Source organism: Nicotiana tabacum, chromosome 10, assembly GCF_000715075.1.
Source record: "Nicotiana tabacum cultivar K326 chromosome 10, ASM71507v2, whole genome shotgun sequence".
NCBI classification, from domain to species: Eukaryota; Viridiplantae; Streptophyta; class Magnoliopsida; order Solanales; family Solanaceae; genus Nicotiana; species Nicotiana tabacum.
Genome location: NC_134089.1, coordinates 33,102,312 through 33,127,592, shown reverse-complemented (window position 1 = coordinate 33,127,592; position 25,281 = coordinate 33,102,312). Strand labels below are relative to the sequence as shown.

Genomic DNA, 25,281 nt, shown 5'->3' with positions numbered 1-25,281 from the left:
ATTAGAGAAATGTTACTGACCTAGTGGGGAAGATGAATTAAACCCACACAAGTCCTTCAAAATATACTGTTAACTGGGAGTAAATAAATGTATAAAAGGGACTGTCGGAGAGTTCTAGGACGTTAAAGTTTGTATGGATAAAAAAGGAGATGAAAGTGGCGGAGACTTCTAGAATATTGTAGGTTTGGTGCGAGGTTTATATGTATATACATTTTTTTATTATATATATTATAATGAAATGGCGGGTATAATAACAAGTGTGTCCTTGGTAGATCATCTTTGCCTTTTCTATATAATAGATCAACATTTCCCTCATACCTTTGTTTTCTTGTGAAAATTAACTTAATTTTTTAGATGTTTACCATGAACAGTCTTCATGTTAATTTATTTCATGATTTTGTTCCTCTTTCAAACTTCGAATTTCTACCATATTTCTTCTATGTTGTTAGTTATTATTAACACTCAAATTCAGAACATAAATAAAGATCATACAAAAATAACAGAAGAAAGAGGGTTAAACCAAACAAAATTGAAAAGCTAGTTTGATATAATTAATCTCATTCAAATACAATCACCCATATATTTCAGCCATGAAATTTGGAAATCGTAGCAGGTTTGGGAAAAAATGGGGGAAAGAAGTGGAAGAAAATCGGATCTGGAATTGGAACACTCACAATTGATGGAAAGAACTGATAAAGCAGAACAAAATGACAGCTACAAAGATTTTCAGTATGAAATCACTTTTTTTTTTTTTAAAAGAAGTGGAAGAAGATTAGAGAAAAGTTAGTGACTAAGTGGAGAAGATGAATTAAACCTACACAAGTCCTTCAAAATAGACTATTAATTGGGAGTAAATAAATGTATAAAAGGGATATAGTTCTAGGATATTGAGGTTTTTATGGATAAAAAAGTAGATGAAAGTGGCGGAGACTTCTAGAATATTGTAGGATTGTTGTGGGGTTTATATGTATATACGTATTTTTTATTATTATATAGGAATAATATTATAATAAAATGGCAGGTATAATGACAAGTCTGCCTTTGGTCGTCCATCTTTGCCTTTTCTATATAATGGAATTTTCATAGGTTTTAGGCATATTTGTCACAAGTATAAAAGGCAGACTTCGTTCTGAAATGAAATAGCTAGACGTAATTACTAAAATGTGAATTTAAGAATTGGTTATAATGAATCTTCATTCAACTGTTCTTTGATTCCCAAAGTTTAGTTAGTATTTATATAACGGAGTGGAAATGACAATGCTTGTAGAAATAAGAATACATTTGAGAAGAACAACTTGTAAGAAAATTGAAATAAAAAAAATTAAAAGCAGTGCCTATAGAAATCTTATGATATATTCCTGTGTTTTTAGAACATCAGTTTCCCCCCTGAATTAGTTTCTTTTCTAAGTTCATTCTACAGCTTTCAGGAAGATACTTCCATGATTTCACGGAATAGGCAGTTATTGACCATAACATTCCAAGAGTGCAGTTAAAAGGAACACAAATTTTCGAAAGTTATCGAACATATCCACTGTGGTTTCAGTTGTTTCCTGTGGTTCAAAATATAATATTTCAGAAGTAATGCTACTAGCACCAGGCCTATATTCAAATCAAATTACATTTACAAGTTGAGAGAAGGGTTAGATTTCCTTCTTTTTTTCTTGGCCAAAATATTACCACCTCCGTTTCATTTTATGTGAACTTGTTTAGTTAGAAACAGAGTTTAAGCAAGAAAAGAAAAAAAGACATCTTAAAAATTCTAGTCTTTTTTAAACCGGTAAAAAGTATTTTTATTGATAACCAGCAACATGTATACGCTGGTGAGTATGTACAGCCTAGCAAGCATGGCGTGTAATGAGCTCAAAATATCAATCATGGCTTCTACATCATTAAATGAGGCCATGTTGCATTAAAAAAAAGTAAGAGGAAATATATCTCAGCTTTACTATGTGAGAAGAAGACTCTTTGTTGCTCTAAAAAAGTCTTGCGTTTCTTTCCTTCCAAATAGACCAACAAATGGTTGCGAATTGAATTCCAGAACTTGACAGCAGCTTTCCATAGACCTTTCCTCTGCCAGCAATGTGATAAATCAACTGTAGACTTCGGCTTAGCCTAGGAAAGGCCCAAGATGTCAAAGAAGATTCCAAATTTCAGAAGTAAATGTGCAATGAATGAATGAGTGGTCAGTGTCTTCAATCTGATTTTCGCAGAGGTGCACCTGCTACATATGTTAAAGCCTCACTTCGACAGATTTTTATGTGTTAAGACAGCATCATCTGTGACGAACCAAGTGAAACATTCGACTTTAGTAAGGGCTGTACTCCTCCAAATTCGTTTCCAAGGCCAGTCAGCATTTAGAGCATTTTTCCTGGAGAGAATTAAGTAGCCTGACTTAATAGAGAACCTCCCATCAGCGTATCCGTCCATAGTAGCAAACTGGCTTATTTTGTCGGAAGGTCTGGATCCGGGGCAGCTGCTGTAGCAGGGAACAGAAGTCCTGCATTTCCCAATCATTGATTGAAGCTTGGGTTTTCTTATAGCCTATTTGGACAAGCTTCTTTTCAGCCAAAAGTGGTTTTTTCCCAAAGTTAAGGTGTCTAGCTAAGCTTTTAAAAGAAAAAAATGCTTTTGAGTAAAAGCAGAAGCAGTTTTCGAGAAGCCAAACGCAAACTGATTCTCACCAAAAGTACTTTTTTGAAAAGCACTTTTGAGAAAAAAGCTTTTCAAAATAAGCATATTTTAGAAGTTTGGCCAAAAGTGCTATGACATTTATGTAGCTATAAAATTATATTATTAAGGGTAAAATGAGAAGTTTAAACTTTAATTGTGTCCAAATATAGAATGATGTCATTTTTTTGCAACGAACTAAACAAGAAAAGTGTCACCAAAAAAGGAGCAGAGAGAATAACTAGTTTGGGATTTTCAAATCGTTGTACTCTAAGTTGAGGGAAAAGAGATTTGATATTTGCCACTATTGGGGGAAAGAATCAAGTCATATTACCAGAGATAACAAGCTAGTGGCAATCCTTCAGCTTTACTAGTTGATGTGGATAGTCATCTAACAATCCCAGATTTCATTGGTTGAAAATTGAAATATCCATTTCTGCCTTCCCCTTGGAAGCAATATTGGCAGATTTTGCCATTATGGCAGCACTGTGGATTTTCTTTGCTATTAGCACAAGCATTTCAGCTGCCTTGGCTAATGACTGATTTTCATGCTCCCTTGAACTCTCTATTCTGGGATGCTGATTTGCAAAATTAGAAAACAACTGCACTGCTCTCTCAGCTGCAACATCCAAATTATTTACTGCCTCTTCACACATAAGGATTGTTTCACTGGTTGGTCTATGCATATTGGGAGATTCCTTTTTTCCTGTCTGCAAAGGTACAAAAAATATCATAGTGACAACAAGGTTAGTGCATGTAGTATTGCCATAGTAAACTGCCCTAGGATCTTTTGACTGTTGGGACATACATGTTTCTCGGTTAGCTCTGTGCCATATTTTCTATTATGATATTTATTGTCACAAATGAAGAATAAAGGGAGAATAAGAATCTCTTGGGAAATGTTAAAATGAGTCAAACGTTCTATGTGAAGCACAAATTACCCTTTTATTGACTTAAGTAAAAAAGAAAACGTATGGAAAGAACATGATCACATAAAGTATCTACACTAGAAAAAGTAACAACAATTAGCAGTTTTACTACTATATCCTGAGATACCTTGGATTTAGGGTCTGTCATCAAGGAATGAGGATTAGTAACTTTGGCTTGTGCCCATTTCGGGAGTCTTGAAAAGCTGAATTTAAGTGCCGTCCCTGGTGAACTCCCTTCTCGACAGAGTACTCTCTGATTTACTTGGAAGAGTTTTGGGGTCATATATATGCCTTCAGGTTGGTGGTAATTAACCTCATGAAATTTGATTTGATATGAAGTTGCTGGAGCAGCAAATTTTTCTGGGGATAACGGACAAGCATTTTCCTTAATTTTCCACAGCATCACAGACGATAAAGAACCAGGGAGTTTCCAAACAAAGATACAACCATCACGACTTACCTGAATTCATCAGAAATCTATATTAAGATTGGGAAGAAGTCACTAAATAAACTAGTGTAAAACAGGATATATAGAGCAAATCGTTGTAGATTGGGGAAGTTTGCAGCAGCTGTAGAAGTGTTTATTAATTAGAAGCAGTGACATGAAAACATATGCTTTGCACCAATCACTTATGGAGTCACCCAGAGAAATCAACCATGAAGCAAAAGCTAACTTGGAATAAGAGTCATTAAAATTTGAAAAACCTTTTAAATATGACTTCACCTTAGCAGCAGAAACTAGGGAGAACAAGGTGATAGACATCTAATTTTTTGTCCAAGTTTGGCAGTAGGTTACTTCTCACTATATTAATTGCCTGGTGGATACCAATTAGGAAACTCCTAATTAGAGAGATCATAATTCAGATAAGTCAAACATTGGATCGGGAAATATCCATAGCAGGTACTCACAGAAACTAGATGCTTGCAGTCAGGTAAAAAAATGACACCAGTTATAACATCACCATGCCCGAGTGCTTGTGCAACCATATTCCCAGACATAATGTCATATAAGCAAAGAATCTTAAACGAGTCAGAGCAAACCAGATAACTGCAGCTGGGGTCCACACATACCTGTAAAACATGACGTAGGTCTAACATAAGATCAGCTAGATAATACCAATTGAATGGCTTTGTCAGTATTTACATACCTTGAGAGGATCCCCAAAACCTCCAATATGCTTAAATGACCTGATTAACTTCCCAGAAGGAATGCTGAATGTGTTAATCTTCTTATCCTAAGACAAAAAACACTCTTTAAGTCTATAATTTGACGTAGCCCGAGTTATTATATGTTCTGACATGTTATCGCTACAAGAAATAACAGCCTTCTTTAATACATTATCTATCTGAATTTACTAATTCAGAAAGAACAAAGGAAGCAAACACTGTGATCAACAATTTACCTGCCCTATAGTGACAGCAATCTCAGTGGAAGCATCGACTGCCATGTCATATACAACTCCCTGTAAGACTCGATGATAGCAAGATATCTTGTATGCTGAATCGATCATAGCAACATCACAGAAAACCAGAGACCTGTCAAGAGAGAGACAAGAATAAAGGGACATGAGATATCATGTAGAAGAAGCTGCATAGAATGATATTGGTCTTCCAAAATGAAGTCCTCCAATGTTCCAACACTAAGGGTGTGTTTGGTATAAAGGAAAATGTTTTCCATGGAAAATGTTTTCTTGGAAAACAAGTAGTAATCTTATTCATTTTCTGGTGTTTGGTACGCAAATCAAGGAAAATATTTTCTCAAAGGTATTCATAAATAATTTTGATACAATAAACATGAAGCCATGAACTTTCGAAACAACAACCTTCCGAACCCACAAATTTCATAAACTTCTGAACCACAAAAACCCGTAAACTTTATAATTTCTAAACTCGTAAACTTCGAAACACATAAACCTCCGAACTCATAACTTTAGAACTTGTACAATTTTGAACTTGTAAACCGAAAGATGAAAAAAGTAAAACTGAAAATATATAAAAAATATATTTTTTTTTGTTGGGGTGGGTGGTGCAGAAAAAAAAACAGAAATTTGAAAATTACAAAAAAAAAAAAAAAAAAAATGTGCGGGAGTGGGGGGGGGGGGTGAGGTTAAGATGTGCAGTGAGTGGTGACGAAAAAAAACCTTTTTGAAGAGAGGGCATGGGGTGAGGTTAGGTGGGTTGGGTGTGGGGTAGGTTGGTGAGGGTAAAGAATAGGGTGGGGAAGTTTTAGAATGAGTTTTGGAAAATGTTTTTCGTTCTCTTTGATAGGGAAAACATTTTACTCCAATTGGAATAAAATGAGTTGATGAGGAAAATTTTCCAGAAAATGTTTTGCTTCATACCAAACACACCCTAAGTCATTCCTCAAGCACAAATTAGAAAATCATGTTAATATGTTAAGATGCTGATGGGTGTAAGGGAGAAGGGTATGGGTGTCAAGTTGCTTGTGCTTCAAAAATATCAATTTCATCCAAGTTTACTAGTTGCTTTCAAAGTCTAACCTATCTGCGTTACAACTGAGAATCTTAGTGCCACTGCAAGTGCATTTGACGCAGGTCACAGGAGCAGAATGATCACAAAAACTCCCGATGAGGTCAAAGTTCCTGAAAAGGGAGTTAGACAAGTTAGCTATAAATGACTTTTAACTAATTGAACAAACTCAAAAGACCTAGTCAAACCTTTCCACGTCGTAGAGATGAATCATGCCATCCTTTCCCCCAGAGACAAGAAAATAATGACTCTGGAGAAACTTATCAGCAGGAGTGTCATTGCTTTGCAAGCTGAAACTCAACGACAGAATTTCGCCGTCATGAGCACCCTACAAGTGTACGGATACTTAGTATAATTTGGTTTACATGGCAATGGAGTATACACTTGGAAAAGGATTATAAACAAGAAACAATACCAAACAGGAAAACTTAACCGGTCATTAGAAGAAGCAAACCACTTTAGTTAACTGCGCAGCCAACAGAAATACAGGTTTACCTGGATGCACATATACTCAGCTGTGTGTAGGTAGAATATATGGAGATTTCCCAGGAAATCCCCAGCTCCCAGATACCTTCCATCTGAACTGACAGCCATTGAACGATAGCCTGTAGAGGCAAAGCCTGATGCCAGAGATTCACGTTCAAAAACACCAGCCCTCGCTGTTCATATACAAAACCAAGAGTATTAACCACACGAGTGTCATATTATATATGAAGCACATTTTAGCAAAGATCAAGTATCAAAAGAGCAACTTTTTGGTATGGTGAGGAAGAAAGGCACACCTGAAAGTGTAGAGCCTGCTGAAAGGGAACTCAAAGATTTGTCTTCTGTTGGAAGAGGCAAGCTATTGTCTGATGAGATAGATTGTAATTCAAGATCCCACAACCTGATGCTGCCATCAACTGAGCATGTTGCAAAAGAAACTCCACCAGAACAGCCTTTAGCAGCACATGCTTTGGAGGGATCATGCATGTTTTCGCATGAGAAATTCTTGATGTCCCATATGCAGGCACTATGTGAAACTAGCACAGAGCACCTGGTGGCCTGGAAAGTATATCATCATAATTTTCAGTCTTACATATGCGACATGGTTCGCAAAGTTGAATTCAAGCCCAAAAAAACATAAGCCATCATGGCTTATGCCATACAAAATGAAAAGAACAAGTCAAAATTGGGAAAGAACTAAGAGTTTTAGAGAAACACCTTGTCAACATCCTGAACATCCCATATGTAAATGCTGCGATCATCATAGATGACAACTGTAAAGGAGAAGTTACCATCAAAATCAGTTAATTTAGGAATTAACTCCTTCTACCAAAAGAGCTAGTTACTTACCAAGTTTTTGAAATATTGAAAACTGACAAGCAATTGCGTTAGGCAGACTCTCCAACAGCTCATATCGATTTTTTCCAATCATTGCATGACCGTCTGCAGCACTTTCTTTACTGCATCTGGTTTCAGCATAGTATAAGCTTCCAGCATATAAAAGAGAGTTTGCAGCAAAGAGTTTAACTTGTCCATTATTGCATGCACAAGCAACCAACTTTCTGGATACTGATAGTCCAAAGGCTTTCTCAACCTGAGGTGCAAGTACAAAACAATGATGAGAAGACTAAAAGGCCTTTTACTTGAAAAGGTAATACATACCGGTTTATAGCACTTAAATATCAGAAAATTTCAGCAAGTACAGAATTTCTTTTCAATGCTCTTCAATGTAATCAGTACTAATGTGGAAGAAACAACAACATATACCTGTAATTCCACAGAAGTTGCAATAGTCATCTCCAAGTTTAGAAGGCACAAAACCCCTATTAACAAAAGAAGAAATTAAGGAGCACAAGAACATGCAAAAACATAAAGATAACATATGTATGTTAAACTTGTAACCTGCATCTGTCAGCGCATAAACATGCGAAGCTTCACCAGTGCGAATGTGATCAAGGAGACTACTCTCACCCCACGTGGAAGATGCAACAGCTATGAATGAGCATCCTTTATGATGACCAAGGTTAGCTTGCTTTCCAACTGCTCCTGATGCTGTTCTAGCTTTCCTATGAGATCTGGTAGGTAATCCCAATTTCCAGAACTTCAGGTGCTTCTTTCCTGCAGTGATAAACAATCTTCCATCTGATGAGAAGCTAACAGATTCAACTGCAGAACTTGGCGTGAACCCCTTGCATTTTGTAATTAACGTCTGACTCTGGAAATCCCAGAGGCAAACATATCCATCATGAGGATATCCAACAGAAGCGAGGTGTTGGCCTGCAGTTATTAACACAATCAAGAAAAAGTGAGAAATAAGAATGACACCGAGGCTCATCTCCCCTTCCATGTATCTCAAACAAAAACCGGTTGCTTAGGCAAAGTGCAATGACTAATTACAACAAACCATCAGGTGAAAAGGCAATGCACGCTATGCCGTGTTGATGAGCCTTCAATTCGCATGTCGGAGCCAAACTTGCTGCTTCCCATATCACTACTGCAGGGTGAGGTCCTGACTGAAGCATCGCCCCATTAGTTAGTGCCAAAATTGACTTAAAAAAAACTAGTCATCAGTTGAACAGAACAGTCTATGTGAACATGTGTGTGTATGTAGCTTTTCCTGTCATAATACATATACATGTAGCTTTCACTACCAAAAAGAAAGAAAAAAAGAAAGACAGTTATAACTTATAAGAGCATATAGTTTATAAGTTTGAGCAAGACAGCTAATTTTATCCATGCTGCAGCTTTAACAAGCCATAGGAAGCAGAAGAGACATACTGTTGAAGTTGAAAAGACAAACTGGAGACACTAGAAAGGTGAATGTAGCTTGTCCAACTCTTTCACCTCTTTAAAATGACTCTAATTTGATGATAGTAGTGCATTAATGGACAAACACTTTGCTATAGCCTCAATTAGTAGTGCATTAATTGACAAACACTTAGTTATAGCCTCAATTAAGGAGTGCATTAATTGACAAACACTTTGCCATGAGCCTCACTTTGATAGTAATAGCTCATTAATGGACAAACACATTGCTATGAACCTATGACTACTTAAGATGGGGCAAAATTCCCAACAAACAGCAGAGGGACCGAGCCCTATCCTCAAGGGAGCACTGCAGGGTGAATTGCTAGACCAATCTAGCACAACAACAACAACAACAACAACAACAACAACAACCCACTAAAATCCCACAAAGTGGAGTCTGGGGAGGGTAATGTGTACGCAGACCTTACCTCTACCCCGATGGAGCAGAGAGGCTATTTCCGATAGACCCTTGGCTCAGGAAGACGGAAATAAAACAAGAAAAGACAATTCATTAGTAACTTCAGCAGAAACCGTAAAAATAGTAACAGAAGCATAAAAACCAAAAGATAAATGACATGCATTAACAGTAACCAGTATCTAAGGCCCGAGCTAAGATAAACAGAAAGGATAGTGTGGACTCAATATAAATCGCAAGTCATCTAAGATCAACCCTATCCAACCCCGCCTCACCCCGGGTATAAAGTAGGGAAAGCTCTACTACCCCATAGCCTAAAACCCTAAATGCTTGACCTCCAGACCTTCCTATCAAGGGTCATGTCCTTGAAAATCTGCAGTCATGCCATGTCCTGCCAGATCATCTCTCTCCAAGACTTCTTAGGTCGCCCTCTACGTCTTCTCGTACCTACCACAGCCAACCACTCACACCTCCTCACCGGAGCATCAAGGCTTCTCCTCTGCACGTACCTAAATCATCTGAGCCTCGCTTCCCGCATCTTATCATCCACAGGGGTCACGCTCACCTTCTCCCGAATATCTTCATTCCTAATTTTGTCTATCCTAGTGTGCTCGCACATCCACCTCAACATCCTTATCTCTGCTACCTTCATTCTCTGGATATGGGAGTTCTTAACCAGCCAACACTCTGCTCCATATAGCATGGCCGGTCTAACCACAGCTCTATAAAACTTACCTTTGCGTATCAGCGACACTTTCTTGTCACGCTAGACCAATCTAGCACAATTGTGTCAATAGAGCCTCCAATTTTAGAGCCTGGAGTGATATGGCATAAGGCTTATTCCAGCTACCTCATTCTAAAAGCACAAATCACGAAATCCTCCAAATTTTCCATGTTTAGAAGAAAATGTAGTACAATGAGATCAGATGTTAGGCCCAATACGGAATCCAAAGTCTATGGCCCAGATATTGTCAACCAGCTTTATCCCGTTTCATAAACTACGATAATTAAGTTAATGTTAGTCCACATAGAATAAAAATTCCAAGCAGTTATACCTCTCCAGCAGCGATAAAACGTCCGTCACGTGAAATGGCAACACAACTCAACGGCTTCGGCAATCGATCAGATACTACCAAATGCGACTGCGTGCACGAATCTACGTCGTAAACCACAGCAACACAGCCCGCAATATACACACATTTCGAATTCGAAACTCCGGAAGCCGCAGCCAGTCCATTTGCATTCGCAGTTGTGAAACCGACTATTTCCTCTAATATCAGCTGCCAAAAATCGAGGAAATTGTAATAATGATCAAATTTGGAAGTACGCACATTGTGATAATGATTGTTACCTTTGGAATTTCAGCTTTTTTCTCCTTGCGACTACGTTTCATCTTCTTCGATTTTGAAAACCCTAGCGATGATGATCAACAGAGGCACACTAAGGTGATTAAGGAGAGTGAGAGGGGGGCGGGAAATTAGTTCAAATATAAAAAGAGATTCTGCTTTTGATTTCGGGAAGACATTGCGCTGATATCAAAAGTAATATTCCTGTACCAAGCAGTAATATTGTTTTACGGAGTATTATTCTGCAGTAATGTCATAAACTTCGAATTTTTTAAATTTATATCATTATTCAAATTTAAATTTAAAGTTATATATTCTCCTACTAAGCTAAATAATTAATATCTCAAAAATAATTCGAAACATGATTTTGTGCATATGGACTCAGCGTTATGATTCGAAAGAAATTCACCATTAGCTTGATTTATAATTAGTAATTAAAAATTATCTATAATTTCAAAATTAATCGAGATTTAATTACTTTTTCAGCAAAAATATAATCTAGACAAAAATACTCTTTGTTAAAAGCCAAAAAAAAAGTAGCATAATATACCAGAGTTCAAATTTTTTACATATGAAATTCCAGCATAATGTGCTAGAATTCATAATATGCTGGAGTTTAATACGCAGAAATTTCAAAAGTAAAAATTGCACGGGGCGCCCTATTTGGTCGCCCCCATTTAACTTATACCCATTTTTTAAAAAGTTTTAACTTGTACCCACTTTTTAAACAACTTCAGCCCATTTTCTCCTCCTCATTCTTCTCCTTCGTTTTCTTCTTCTTTCTTTCTTTTTTTTGGGGGGAGGCGAGGGGAGGTAATCCAGAGATCATTGTTATACAAAGTTCTCTTTTCATACCAACTACTTTGATTTTCAGACGTTAAAGCTTCAACTGAAATACAAACTAAAACAGATTTTCGACAGTCATGGTTGAACTCACATTGGAGAAGAGTAAAATATTGCAAGGAAAAAGCTTGGATGAACAATCAATCACTTAAAATGATGAACAAAATTCAAACCATGAATACCTGGAAGGTAGGCAGCCTTCCTATCTTTCTGTCTCCAGTCATTAATGTGTTGTATAAAATATTGCGACAACAATAAATACTTAAATAATACTTGTACGACACTGTAGTTCCGTAGAAGAAACCAGACTAGCATTTTCATGTGTGAGACAAGAGCAGATCAAAAAAACTTCAGCTCTAGAGCTGAAGTTCGCCAGTTACAAAATAAAAATTTCAGCTCTAGAGCTGAAGTTCGCCGGTTACAAAACAAAAATTTCAGCTCTAGAGCTGAAGTTCGCCGGTTACAAAAACAAAAACTTCAACTTTAGAGCTGAAGTTCGCCAGTTACAAAACAAAAACTTTAGCTCTAGAGTTGAAGTTCGCCAGTTACAAAACAAAAACTACCAGTTACAAAAACAAAAACTTCAGCCAGTTACAAAACAAAAACTTCAACTCTAGAGCTGAAGCACACTTGCTACTTCAGTCCCGTTTACTAGAATGCTGAAGTTTTGCGTGATTGCATTTGCTACTTCAGCCCCGAATGTTGAAGCTACGCGAAAAAATGGGTACGCTTGCAATTTTTTTTGCAAAGCGGGCACAAGTTAAAACGTGACCCAAAAAACGGGTATAGATGCAAATGCCCCTCCTCAAAATTCAATATATTATGCCGGGCTTTTTTTGTGTTTCAGTTAAAAGTATTTTTGTTCATATTTTATTTTCGCATTAAATAGTGATAATTTTTAATTACTTTACAAACACTAATAATTTTTTAATTCATGCCATTTTGACTTATAAATCCAACAAGAGCCCATAACAGAATTGCATGTATTGGTTTTATGGTTTCTTTCTTCTAGATTTTCAACAAGAGTATAAATAAGAAAAAAGAATTTCCATAATTTAATTTGATCAAATAATGGCTAACAAAAAATTTGGATCCATCATGAAAGCTTTCTATAGGTTTCTACTTACAATCCCCACCATGGATTAGTAGTGTATCTACACGTAATTATTGATGTTGTTTTTAAACACGAAGGCGAGAGCTAACTATTCTCCCTTTTACAAAAGTGGATTAAGTATCTTAAAATTTTGGGTGCATCACTATATTTGTCATAATGTTAATTGATGTGGAAGAAATGAATGGTTTGTGCCTTATTATTAATTTTGCACATTATACACAGAGATAAGCTACACACTTGATTAATCCAAAATTATTTTATCTCACTAAAATTGTTAGTTATGATATGTAAAATTATTGAATAATCTTGTCTCAAGCGATTAAACCTACTTGGTTCTTATTGTCGAAGTCCAACATAAAGAGAAAAACCATAATGCTAATAAGTAATAACAAATTAATGTGTAAGTTGAAACTTGTGCAAGTTTTGTTGCAAAAATACACGGAAAAATTAAAAAATAATTAGAGCATATGACTAATTCTTTAAATGTGAATTGCTTACCAAGTAAGAAAAACTTATTTCGTATTAAGAAAATTGGAGACAAAGTTCAGTAATGTGCGGTTGGAATAAAAATATGACTAAGCAATAGTTTGATAGAAAAAATATTAAATTAAGTGTATTTCATGGTGTAACTTATATCTTATAATCACATAAACTATGTATACTGGTTCAAATTAGAGATAAAATTCAAGTTAAACTAATCTAATTTCTGGTTCCTTAATTTGTTATATATCGTGACATGTTGAACAATTAATTGGGCTGGATAAAGTCAAATAGAGAAAGAGAAAAGAAAAAATGAAAAAAAAAAGTGCAAAAGAGAAAAATTTTAAAAAAACAAACAAACTGAAAAATTAAAGAAAAAGAAGAAGAAAAGAAGAGCTAAATGGAAATACAGCATATCCATGTATGATCTCGAACCAAGGCACCAAATATCAAACTTTGAACATGGGTTCCCGTTATAGCAAAATCTTCTAAAATTTATATAGGAAGTCTATTTTAACATTAAAAAATATGGGTTCACGTGCCGTCTCTCTTAATGTGGATCCACCACTGAGACCTTAATGTTTTTCTTCATAAAACATTAAAATAAGGTATGTTGAGGTTTGCACTTATTTTTAATACTACTTTATTACTTATTAGTACAGTCAAACCTCTCTATAACGTCATTTGTTTCGAGATTTTTTAGCTTTTACAACGAATGGCTGTTATATACCTCTAACAACATTTTGACGTTTAAAATACTTTTTGGATGTTATAGATAAAAATATCCAAAAATAAATTATTTTTCTTTTTTTAATGTTACATATAAAACTTGTGGGATTTTAATGGGTTGTTGTTGTTGTTATAAAGTTACATATAAAAGATAAGAAAATTCTTCAAATTTAAAATCTCAGAAGATATGCATATTTCACTAGGTATATATTGAAGAAAGCTAATACATTATTAATAAATTCATTATCTAAACGTACAAAGATTTAAATTCTAAGGTGCACATTTTAATGCTACTAGGAAAATAAATTCTTTCAAGTTTGATGAAATGTTTTTTTAATTGTAGTTGTTTCGTAGATTGCATTCTCTTATTATCGGTATAACGCTTGAATTGATGTAGATTCGTGTCCAAATTTTCAGCAAAAAGGTATCCAATGAAAATATATCATGTGCAGATCTTCAAATCTTGTGTCTTATGCATGATAGAAACTTTGATCAATGGAAAAGATTGGTGCATATTTGTAGAATTATTATTAGTAATCTTAAAGATTATATATAGTTGTAGAGAGGGATAATTTTACAAAGAGTGTTTTACAATTAATATGGTTGTTGTTGTTATAGGCAAAAAACTATTATAGAGAGGTAATATATATATATAACTTAAAAATTCGGTTCTAAGGAAAACTTAGCTTTTATAGTGAATGATTGTTATATAGGAAAACTGTTATAGAAATGTCTGACTGTATAACTAATTAGTTGAATCTTCAGTATGGTAATATTATCCTTATTCTTCCATTTGTTTGAGGAAGGCACTTGAACTATATTCAAGTCGCGTCTACTTACACGTTTTATTTCGAACACATAATATAAATACTTCATAAAAATAATCGAAATTTTTCTCAAAATAAAATGAAGAATAATGACAGTATCATTTGGGAAATTCATCAAAGTCGCAACAAAGCAATATTCAAGAAAATTACTTCTTTGGGGGGCTTAAAACAGAAATATCACGTTTGTTATAACAAAGTATCTAAAAAAAAAAGGTGATAGAAGCATGAGATAATCCATACGCCTCTAATTATTTGATGCTTAGGTTTTAATGGGAGTGGTGAGTACATACGTCTACGATTTTGTTCCTTTGTATTTATATTTTTCTTTTCAATTCATTTTTCTGGCATTTCCTTTTAGGGCATAGTTCTTATTTAATTTGTAGTACTATATTTCTCTCTATAAAGTTTTCTCCACTTAGCTTGACGAATTCTTTTGTGCATATTATTAATTATTTTAACGAGTGGTTCGAACAAACCATGTTATTCAATAAATTGATGTCTCACATGTCTATATATAATAATAATAGTCCCATACTAAGTGTATGAGTCCAAATTCGGACGACCATGACTACTGACCAATACGACAAAAGATGAGATCTTTACAACACGACGTCCTGTGGAAGACGGTGACGACCAACAAGTGGATAGAGGACACATGACTTTCGCAGTAATGTAGGTCTAACAGGAGGCTTCAGGAATATACTTCGAATATTCCCTATGATATGTTTTCTAGGGTTCAGAAGGAGTTGTCTCTTACATATAGTGAGGAAAAGATCTTGTAAAAAGGGGGAACTTTCGACTAAGTGCATCCATTACAATATTTATTCTACATTCTTGGTGATCGTTCTTTTGACGCTTAATCATTCGGTTCCACGAGATCAATAAATATTATTTACCTTGTTCATCCCTTATGTTCCTCATTCTAAAGTTTATTATACTTGACTGAGATTTACCCTTTCATCTTCTTTAATTCATTTAATCAAAAAGGTTTCAAAATCTTTTGGGTCAAACAATTTGGCGCTGTCTGTGGGGGATTTTTCTTTAGCTAAGATTATAGTTTCATCTAGACTCCTGAAAGGGATAATCACTTCTTCCGAGCTTGGTATAAACCAACAATGGCAGGGAAAGGAGATGCAAGGCAAAAAGCCATAGTAGGCGTCACGGCCAACCTCCTAGACACCATCAACGAACATAGTAGAGAGGATCACGAAAATGAAACACCAAACATTACACCCAGGGGAGACACTTCACCTCCCCCGCACGGAAGCGTGACTGCTTCATGCGAAAGGGAAGCCTCCACATCTGCAACATGAGAGGCACCACCGTTAGTAAGAAGACTGTTGGAAGAATGGCTAACAAGTGCTCTGAATGCCATCCTTGATAAACCCACCCAAAGGGATGATAGGAATGCGGCACATGCAGATGTCACGATAAACGAGGGTGAGCAAGACGCCCCCCGTACAGGTAGCACTTATGTTGCTAATAACGCAGGCAATGAAACGCTTGCAGCTATTTTCAAGAAAATGGAGGAGATGGAAAATGAGAATAAGGTACTCCGTGACCAAATAAAAGAACACCAAGAGAGAGTTGACAAAATACCAGGCGCTCCAAAGTTGCTGCCAAAATGCGATGTTGGTTGATTCATCGAGCAACCATACAGTGAAGAAGCGGCCCCTTACACCATTCCAAAGACCTTCAAAATGTTGCCCTACTTAAATATATATGATGGTACTACCGATCTAGAAGACCACATCATCCACTACGTTACAGTCGTAAAAGGCTAGAATCTCTCAAAAGAGCAGGTACCATTGGTGCTGTTAAAAAAGTTCGGCGAAACCTTAACAGGGGGAGCCTTGACATGGTACTCTAAACTACCAGCACGCTAGATAGCAACATTCGAGGAAATGGCAGACAAATTCGTCACCGCCTATGAAGGAGCCAAAAAGGCAGAGGCTAGGGTAATGATATATTTGCCATAAGACAGATGCACAGCGAGGGACTCGGGTACTTTTTAGTTCGATTCAACAAGGTGAGAATGAGCTTGCCAAATATGTTAGAAGCAATGGCAGTAGCAGCCTTCCAAAACGGATTAAACAGAAATGGGTCGAGGGCGACCAAAAAATTGCTAAGTAGGTTCATAAAATACCCTCCAACTACTTGGGAAGAAATCCATAACGCCTACTGCACCGAGATACGACCCGGCGAGGACGATCTAAATAGCCCGACCCAACGGTTGACGTCATTCCAAACCAAAGCAAGGAAAGATCATCGCAACGAGGGTCGAAGAGATCAGTTAGGGCCCCGCTCCGATCGGGAAAGGCATCAACCCTATGTTAGGGTGTCTGCCCCACCTCCACCACGACGCACGGATGATCCCCCCGACATATGGCACCATATCAACACGATAAAGGTATGCCTCCACTCCTATCCGCTCACAATTTTTGTGTGTTTCTCCTTCAGAAATATTGTACGCCCTAGAGAAACTCAGTCCAAAGGTGCAATGGCCACAAAAGAAGAAATTAGACCCCAGCACTCGGAAGTCAAGCGCTTTCTGCGAATTTCACCAAGAAAGGGGTCACAAGACCGAAGATTACATATGACTACGATAGGAAGTAGTACAAATGCTAAACTAGGGTCACCTGAAGGAGCTGCTGAGCGATCGAGGACGAACTAACTTCGCCCGCGGACGTGAACAACCCCAAAGACCTCCAAAACCGCCTTCTCCTGCTCGCACCATACAAATGATCATCGGCGAGGGCGACGATGCAGCGATCAATAATGTCAAGTTCACCACCACACATAAACTCAAACGATTAATCACTCACGAACGGTATGATGACCTCGAAGACAGTATCATCTTTGATAAGTCGGATACCGGCGATTTGTCTTTCCCTCACTATGAGGCTATTGTTATCACTTTACGTATCGCAGATACTGATGCAAAAAGAATAACGGTAGATGACGGCAGTGGTGCGTGTATTATCCATCCTCGAGTCCTCGTGCAGATGAGACTCGAAGATAAAATAATACCACATTGTATAACGCTAACAGGTTTTAATAATGCAGTTGAACGGACTTTTGGAGAGATAGTGCTACCCATCCTAGCTGGAGGAGTCACCCTGGAAAGGACATTTCACGTCATGAACAAGGAAACGACTTACAACGCCATCATAGGGCACCCGTGGATACATACCATGCGAGCGATCCCTTCTAGTCTCTATCAAGTGATCAAGTTTCCTACCCCATAGGGAATATTCAGCATTCTAGGGGAGCAACGCACCGCATAAGAATGCTATCGTATCTCCCAAGATTGCGCACACACCCAACAACTCAAAGGAGAAAATACGGAAGCATAGCAATCAGCGATGTCGAGAGCCAAACTTAACGTGTGAATAGACGTTATCAAGGACCCCGACAATGTGGAAGCATCCTAATCAATGATAGAAAATCTTGATCACATCCTGCTAAACGGCAACGACAGCACAAAAAAGGCTTATATCGGGCACAACCTCTCGGAACCAGGTAAATTTCATAAGTTCTTGACTGACCATGCCGATCTGTTTGCCTTCTCCCATGCAGATATGTCAGGCATCCCAAAAGATATCGCCACTCACAAGTTAAATGCCGACCCCATATATTCGTCAGTGCGGCAAATGAGAAGGAAGTTCAACGAAGCCGTCCGCAAAGAGGTCGATAAGCTACTCACAAATGACTTCGTCTGGGAATCGAAATATCCTCAATGGGTCAACAATGTGGTCATGGTGAAAAAGAAAAACGGAAAATGGCGAATGTCTGTAGATTTCACAGACCTAAACAAGGTATGTCCGAAAGATTCTTTTCCATTGCCACACATCGACTAGCTCATCAACGTAACAGTAGGACACGAGTTGCTAAGCTTCTTGGATGCCTATTCGGGTTACAATCAGATCCTCATGGAAGAAGAAGACCGGGATAAAACCACTTTCATCACTCATTAGGAAACATACTGCTATAAAGTGATGTCGTTCGGACTAAAGAATGCGGGGGCGACATATCAGAGATTGGTCACCAAAATATTCAAAAACCAACTTGGTAAAACAATGGAAGTCTACATCGACGATATGCTGGTTAAGTCGAAGAGGAAAGAAGATCATATCGGTCATCTAAAGGAAGCCTTCGACACATTGAGATGGTACAACATGAAACTAAACCCCGAAAAATGCGCCTTCGGCGTAAGCTCGGGAAAGTTCCTTGGTTTCCTAGTGTCACATAGAGGCATCAAGGTCAACCCGAAACAGATTAAAGCCATCGAAGGAATACCCGAAACACTGACCTGCAAAAAACATGTACAAAAATTAATGGGACGGATAGCAGCCCTGCCGAGGTTCATCTCACGATCATCGGATAGGTGCCATAAATTCTTTAATGTATTAAGGAAGGACAATGGGCTCCAGTGGAATGTAGAGTGTGTCGACGCCCTGAGGAAACTAAAAGCGTACTTGTCTTCGCCACCCCTACTCGCCAAAGCAGACCCAGGCGAGTGCCTCCTAGTCTACCTAGTCGTATCCGAAGTCGTAGTAAGTGTAGTTCTAGTCCGGTAAAGCCAAGGTACGCAATCTCCAATTTACTATATCAGCAAAACCCTAATTAACGTTGAAACAAGTTACCCCCACCTTGAAAAACTGGCTCTGGCGCTAGTTTTAGCTTCACGAAAGCTTAGACCATATTTTTAGTGCCACCCCATAAAGGTAGTGACAACCTTTCCTCTCAGAAGTATCCTACACAAACCCGAACTATCGGGTCGGTTAGCCAAATAGGCCATAGAACTGAGCGAGCACGATATAACATACCAATCATGATTCGCAATAAAGTCGCAAGTGCTCACCGACTTCGTCGCCAATTTCAGTGCAGAGATACTACCTGAAGTCGAACAAGAAGCGCTTCGCACATCATCTGAGCGATCCAACCTCTGGGTCCTCTACACCGATGGCGCATCCAACGCGTCGGGATCTGGACTGGGACTCGTACTCGAAGTCCTAATGGGAGAAGTAATTCGTCAATCTGTACGATGTCCCGAAATGACTAACAATGAGGCCGAGTATGAGGCCGTAATTGTAGGATTAAAATTAGCCCTCAAGTATGGTGCTCGGTGGGTCATCCTCCGTTGCGACTCTCCACTAGTTGTGAACCAAGTTACTGGGACTTTCCAAATTAAGGAACAAAGGTTGCAGAAATACCAGACTAAAATCCACAAACTGTTGCCAGAATTCAACCAATACCAATTTGACCAAATACCCTGAGTACAAAACGTCGAAGTAGATGGTCTCGCCAAGCTGGAAGCAGCAACTAAAAACATCACTAAGGAGAACGTGGTCACCCTTCTCCACCCATCAATAGACCAAGTCGAGGTACATTCTATAAATTTAACTTGGGACTAGCGTAATAGCATCGTATCATATCTACAGGAAGGAACACTCCTACAAGATAAAGAAGAAGCCAAAAAGCTCTGAATACAAGCAGCCAAATACAGTCTCATAAACCACGGCCTTTACAAAAGGACGTTTGGCGGCCCGTTAGCCAAATGCCTCGGACCCAATCAAATAAGGCGGGTGTTCGAAGAGGTACATGAAGGCCACTGCGGAGCCCATACCGACAACCAAGCCCTCATTAGGTGTCTTATTCGTGCAGGATACTACTGGCCCACTATGAAAAAAGAGGCCGCGGAGTACGTCAAGAAATGCGAGCAATGCCAGAAATATGCCCTATGATACACCAGGCAGGGGAACTCCTGCACTCCGTCACCTCTCCATGGCCATTTATAAAATGGGGGATAGATATCGTCGGGCCCCTCCTAGCAGGGCGATGTAAGATACGCTTCCTTTTGGTTTTAACTGACTATTTTTTCAAATAGGTGGAAGCAGGTGTGTTCGCTCAAATACGTGAACAAGAAGTCATCATGTTCATCTGGAAAAACATCATATGCCGCTTCGACATCCCCAAATAAATCAGTTATGACAATGGACCCCAGTTTTTCGGGAAAAAGACGACTGAGTTCTTTGAAAAATGGCATATCAAGCAGATACTCTCCATGCCATATCATCCTATCGACAATGGTCAAGAGGAATCCTCTAATAAAATAATATTAATCATATTAAAGAAAAAGCTTGAAGATGCCAAAGGGCTATGGCCGGAACTACTACCGGAAGTGCTATGGGCCTGCCACACAACGTAGAAGACCAACACAGGTGAGACGACGTATTCACTGGTCTACGGCACCAACGCAGTCATACCTGTTGAGGCCGGGGAACCTAACCTGAGATACTCCAATGAGAGTGGATCAAGCAACGATGAAAGTAGGTTACAATACCTGGATGAGGTCGAAGAACAAAGGGATATGGCACACATAAGAATGGTGGCCCAAAAACAACAAGCAGAAAGGTACTATAACATGAAGTCCAAAGTACGACCACTCAGAGTCGGGGACTACGTACTACCAAAACGCAAGCAGTGAAGGATCCGAATGAAGGGAAACTGGGAACAAATTGGGACGGGCCGTACAAAATCATAGCAACAGCAAGTAAAGGAGAATTCCATCTAGAAACAATGGAAGGAAATCTATTGCAAAATAACTGGAATGTCGCCCACCTCAAGTACTTCCACTTCTAAAAAAAGACGCCGCCCGAGTCATACTATTTTTCCCTCGCCCGGGTTTTGTCCCAATCGGGTTTTCTCGGGGAGGTTTTAATGAGGCGACGAGAGGGACGTCTCGAGGTTCGAAGTATTATTCATTGCCCTGCCTACCGATTACATCTCCATGCCGAGCAATGAAGGGACTAGGTATAATCTCCATTATATATACGAAGTCGACATATATATCCGACATATGAATAAAATCACTCCCTTATGTATACAAAAGAAACACACATCTCCATTGTATGAATGAAACAGGCATCCACGACACTCCAACAAATAAAATAGAACGCCACCCTTACGACGGGATCTTACTTCGGTGCTAGCTCGAAAGTAACATCCCAAGGGCTAAGGCCATCGACGTAAAACGAGTTCGACATCACTCGAACTATGATGGATACTTCGGCGCTAGCTTGAAAGCAACATCCCAATGGCCAAGACCACCGACGAAAAACGAGTTCGACATCACTCGAACTACGATGGGATTTTGCTTCGGTGCCAGCTCGAAAGTAACATCCCAATGGCTAAGGCCATCGATAAAAAACGAGTTTGACACCACTCGAACTATGATAGGATATTACTTCGGCACCAGCTCGAAAGTAACATCCCAATGGCTAAGGCCATCGGCGAAAAATGAGTTCGACATCACTCGAACTACGGCGGGATCTTACTTCGGCTCCAGCTCGAAAGTAACATTTCAATGGCTAAGGCCATCAACATAAAATGAGTTCGACATCACTTGAACTACGACGGGATATTACTTCGGTGCCAGCTTGAAAGAAACATCCCAATGGCCAAGGCCATCGACGAAAAAAGAGTTCGACATCACTCGAACTACAACGGGATCTTACTTCGGCGCCATCTCGAAGTAACATCCCAATGGCTAAGGCCATCAATAAAAAACGAGTTCGACACCACTCAAACTACGACGAGATATTACTTTGGCACCAGCTCGAAAGTAACATCCCAATGGCTAAGGCCATCGATAAAAAATGAGTTCGACACCACTCGAACTACGACGGGATATTACTTCGGCACCAGCTTGAAAGTAACATCCCAATAGCTAAGGCCATCGACGGAAAACGAGTTTGACATCACTCGAACTACGACGGGATCTTACTTCGGCACTATCTCGAAAGTAACATCCCAATGGCTAAGGCCATCGATAAAAAATGAGTTCGACATCACTCGAACTATGACGGGATATTACTTTGGCGCCATCTCAAAAGCAACACCCCAATGGCCAAGGCCATCGACAAAAAATATGTTCGGCATCACTCAAACTACGACGGGATAATACTTCGGCGCCAACTCGAAAGTAATATCGCTATGGCTAAGGCTGTTGCCAACGAAAAGATTTCAACTAAACTCAACACAATATGTTTTGCATTTCAACAAAGCATCGAAGCGACATAACTACGGCAGAAGTCGTCAGAAAAACCAAAGAAAGAAAACGACTTAGAGATGTATGACCAAAACGACCTCCATCCACAACAAATATGTTACAAATATTTGTCTTTACAAAGATCTCAAGATGCCCTTAAAAAAATAGCAAAGCAAAAAGTAAGTACAAAACAAATACTACACATCGTTCTCGGTGGCATACACGTCTTCGTACCAAGAGTCGGAGGCGAGTCTGTTTGCATCATCAGAATTAATATCATCTCTGTTAGGCGTAAGAAGATCATGCATGCATGCCTCCCGACCTACACGAGCCTTGGCACGTATATCTCGAAGCTCCGCTTCAGACGCCTCCCATCAACATGAAGAGCCTTGTACACATCGAGCTGAGCCTCGGTGTGAACCCATAACTCATATAGACGTCGAGGCACGACGGGATCAGCTGGAGAATAAGATGTAGAAGGCTGCGACTGTCGTCGTACGTCCTCTACTTTCAAAGAATCCATTTGCTTGTTCAATGCGTACAGTTCCGCCTCCAACCCTTGAACACGCCCTTCAAGCCCTGCTATCTTAAGTGCGGATGCCTCCTTTTTCTTGGTCCGCTCCAACCTACAAACACAGAGGGCATCTTCCAAAACCGCTACCTCAAGGACAACAGTCACCAATCTATCGGCACTTACGCCCAACTCACCTTTAAGCTCATTGATCTCCGCCGTCTTCGTATCCAGTTCGATAGTTAAATTGGCCACCTTTGCTTGGAGGTCGGTATTCTCAGCCATTACCCCTACTTAGCTCAAGCTCGTCTTCCTTCACTTTAAGGGGTGCCTCAAGCTCACTGTTACGGGCGATGGCCTTCATAAGGTCCTCGTCTCATTCCCTCAACTCCTCGACCTTAAGCGCCAATTGATCCTCCCTCTGCTTGAGCCCTTCATGTAATAGTTGGAAGTCAGGATCCTGATTGTATATGTCGGCCATTTCACGATGCTTGGTGCGACATTTTTGATATTTAGAAGACATCTTTCCATAGAGGGTCGTCCTCCTCCTTTCCCAGCACTCGTGCTCGACCTCCATGATAAAGGTCTGGCACAAAAAGTAAAGTTAAAGAAAAAGGACAGGCCAAAAACAATAACACGAACCCAACGATGAAATGAAAAGAAAGATATCTACCCATAGGGCCATGCCAGAGACGCTCCGGGATAGCTCTGTATCGCTCATCGCTCTAAGCGCCTCGTTCTCAAAGGCAGTGATCGAGGCCAACCCTGCACTACTATTGAGTAGAAAAAGAGGTCGAAGCAGCTTTTACCCGATTAAGGTCGGGATCGATTTCTACAGGGAGCTAGAAGTTGGAGTCGGGTGTATATCTAAAGTGGAGTTGTGTATTTTCTCTTAATTGCACTTCTAAACATTTTGGGTTTTGATTTACTTCTAATTGTATAGAACTACAATGATCAATTAAACATAAATAATCTAAGATTAAACTATTGCGAGCTGTTCAAATGATTAAAAGGCACTAGGGTAGTGATTTTCGCCTAGGTGATCAATTGACGGATACTTAGGTATGATTGTCACATTTGGGGAGTATGATATAACCATTGCACAATTCTACTCACTCTATAAACATGAAATTAGTCCAAATATCAAACACTCATAATCAATCAATCCCTAAAATACAAGACTCATCAATTACACACACTAGGGTTGAGCCACAACCCTAGCTTATAGGTCTAGCTACTCATAATTAGAGTAGAAAACAAAGAAATAGATGAAGAAAAACTCATATTAATTAATTGCTAAATTAAACTTGAAGATTCAATGTTGAACTAAAGCTAAAATTACTCAAAACAACTTAAAATATCGAAGTCACGAGCGCAGCCTTCAGTACAAACTCTCTAATAACCTAAAAATAGGAAAAGAAGCTATTTATACTAAGCTGAAAAATCTGGACAAAAATACCCCTGCGGGGCTAGTGCGGACCACACAAAATCACGTGCGGTAGCACTAAGGCTCTTGACTTGAATATCCAGCTCTCTGAACTTGGGCAATGCGGACCGCACAAAATTGAGTGTGGACGCGGTGGCTTCTAGTGTAGTCCGCATGAAATGGAGAGTGAACCACATTGGGCTTCAATCCTCAACTAGCAACTCTCTGAACTCTGGCCTCTGCAGACCGCACTAAATCGAGTGCGGCCGCAGCGACTCCAATGCGGACCACAGAAAATCAAGTGTGGCTGCATTGCCCTTTTTGCCTTAGTTGCATACTCTCTGAACTTCACTTGTGCGGACCGCACAGAATGGTGTGCGGCCGCACTGGCCCTATTTGACTGAGCTTTGCCTTGTTTTGGTACTTGTACAAGTTTAACTCCTTTTTGAGCTGGCTTTTGACATCTTGTCACCTTGTTGATCAAACCTGCAATCAAGCACAACTTGTGAGCCTTTTGGGACTATTTTGTACACATTTCTAATCAAAACTTAAGCATGAAGGAGTGCAAAATGCATCATAATTCCTAGTTATCAGGCAGCACATAAAGGAGCTAAAGCAGACGCCACCTGATCATAGTCCGACAATAAGTTGTAGTCCC

General features: G+C 39.0%; 1 protein-coding gene across 4 annotated transcripts; it reads right to left on the bottom strand.

Moving 5' to 3' along the window:
* Nucleotides 1-1,765: 1,765 nt before the first annotated feature.
* On the bottom strand, nt 1,766-10,826 carry LOC107777010 (uncharacterized). 4 transcript variants are annotated; one of them, XM_016596976.2, is made up of 17 exons: nt 10,646-10,826; nt 10,350-10,574; nt 8,476-8,584; nt 7,974-8,348; nt 7,839-7,894; nt 7,422-7,665; nt 7,290-7,345; nt 6,869-7,130; nt 6,582-6,745; nt 6,275-6,414; nt 6,098-6,199; nt 5,000-5,132; nt 4,745-4,831; nt 4,506-4,667; nt 3,724-4,056; nt 3,002-3,377; nt 1,766-2,497 (listed from the first exon to the last, which is right to left on the bottom strand). In XM_016596976.2, the coding sequence occupies exons 1-16, from the start codon at nt 10,685-10,687 to the stop codon at nt 3,075-3,077; spliced, it is 2,793 nt and encodes a 930-aa protein (XP_016452462.1). In that variant the 5' UTR covers nt 10,688-10,826; the 3' UTR covers nt 1,766-2,497; nt 3,002-3,074. The 4 variants fall into 4 exon arrangements, with proteins under 4 accessions (XP_016452462.1, XP_016452480.1, XP_075078872.1 ...); XM_016596983.2 differs by having other exon boundaries at nt 2,405-2,541; XM_016596994.2 differs by lacking the exon at nt 4,506-4,667.
* Nucleotides 10,827-25,281: the final 14,455 nt, after the last annotated feature.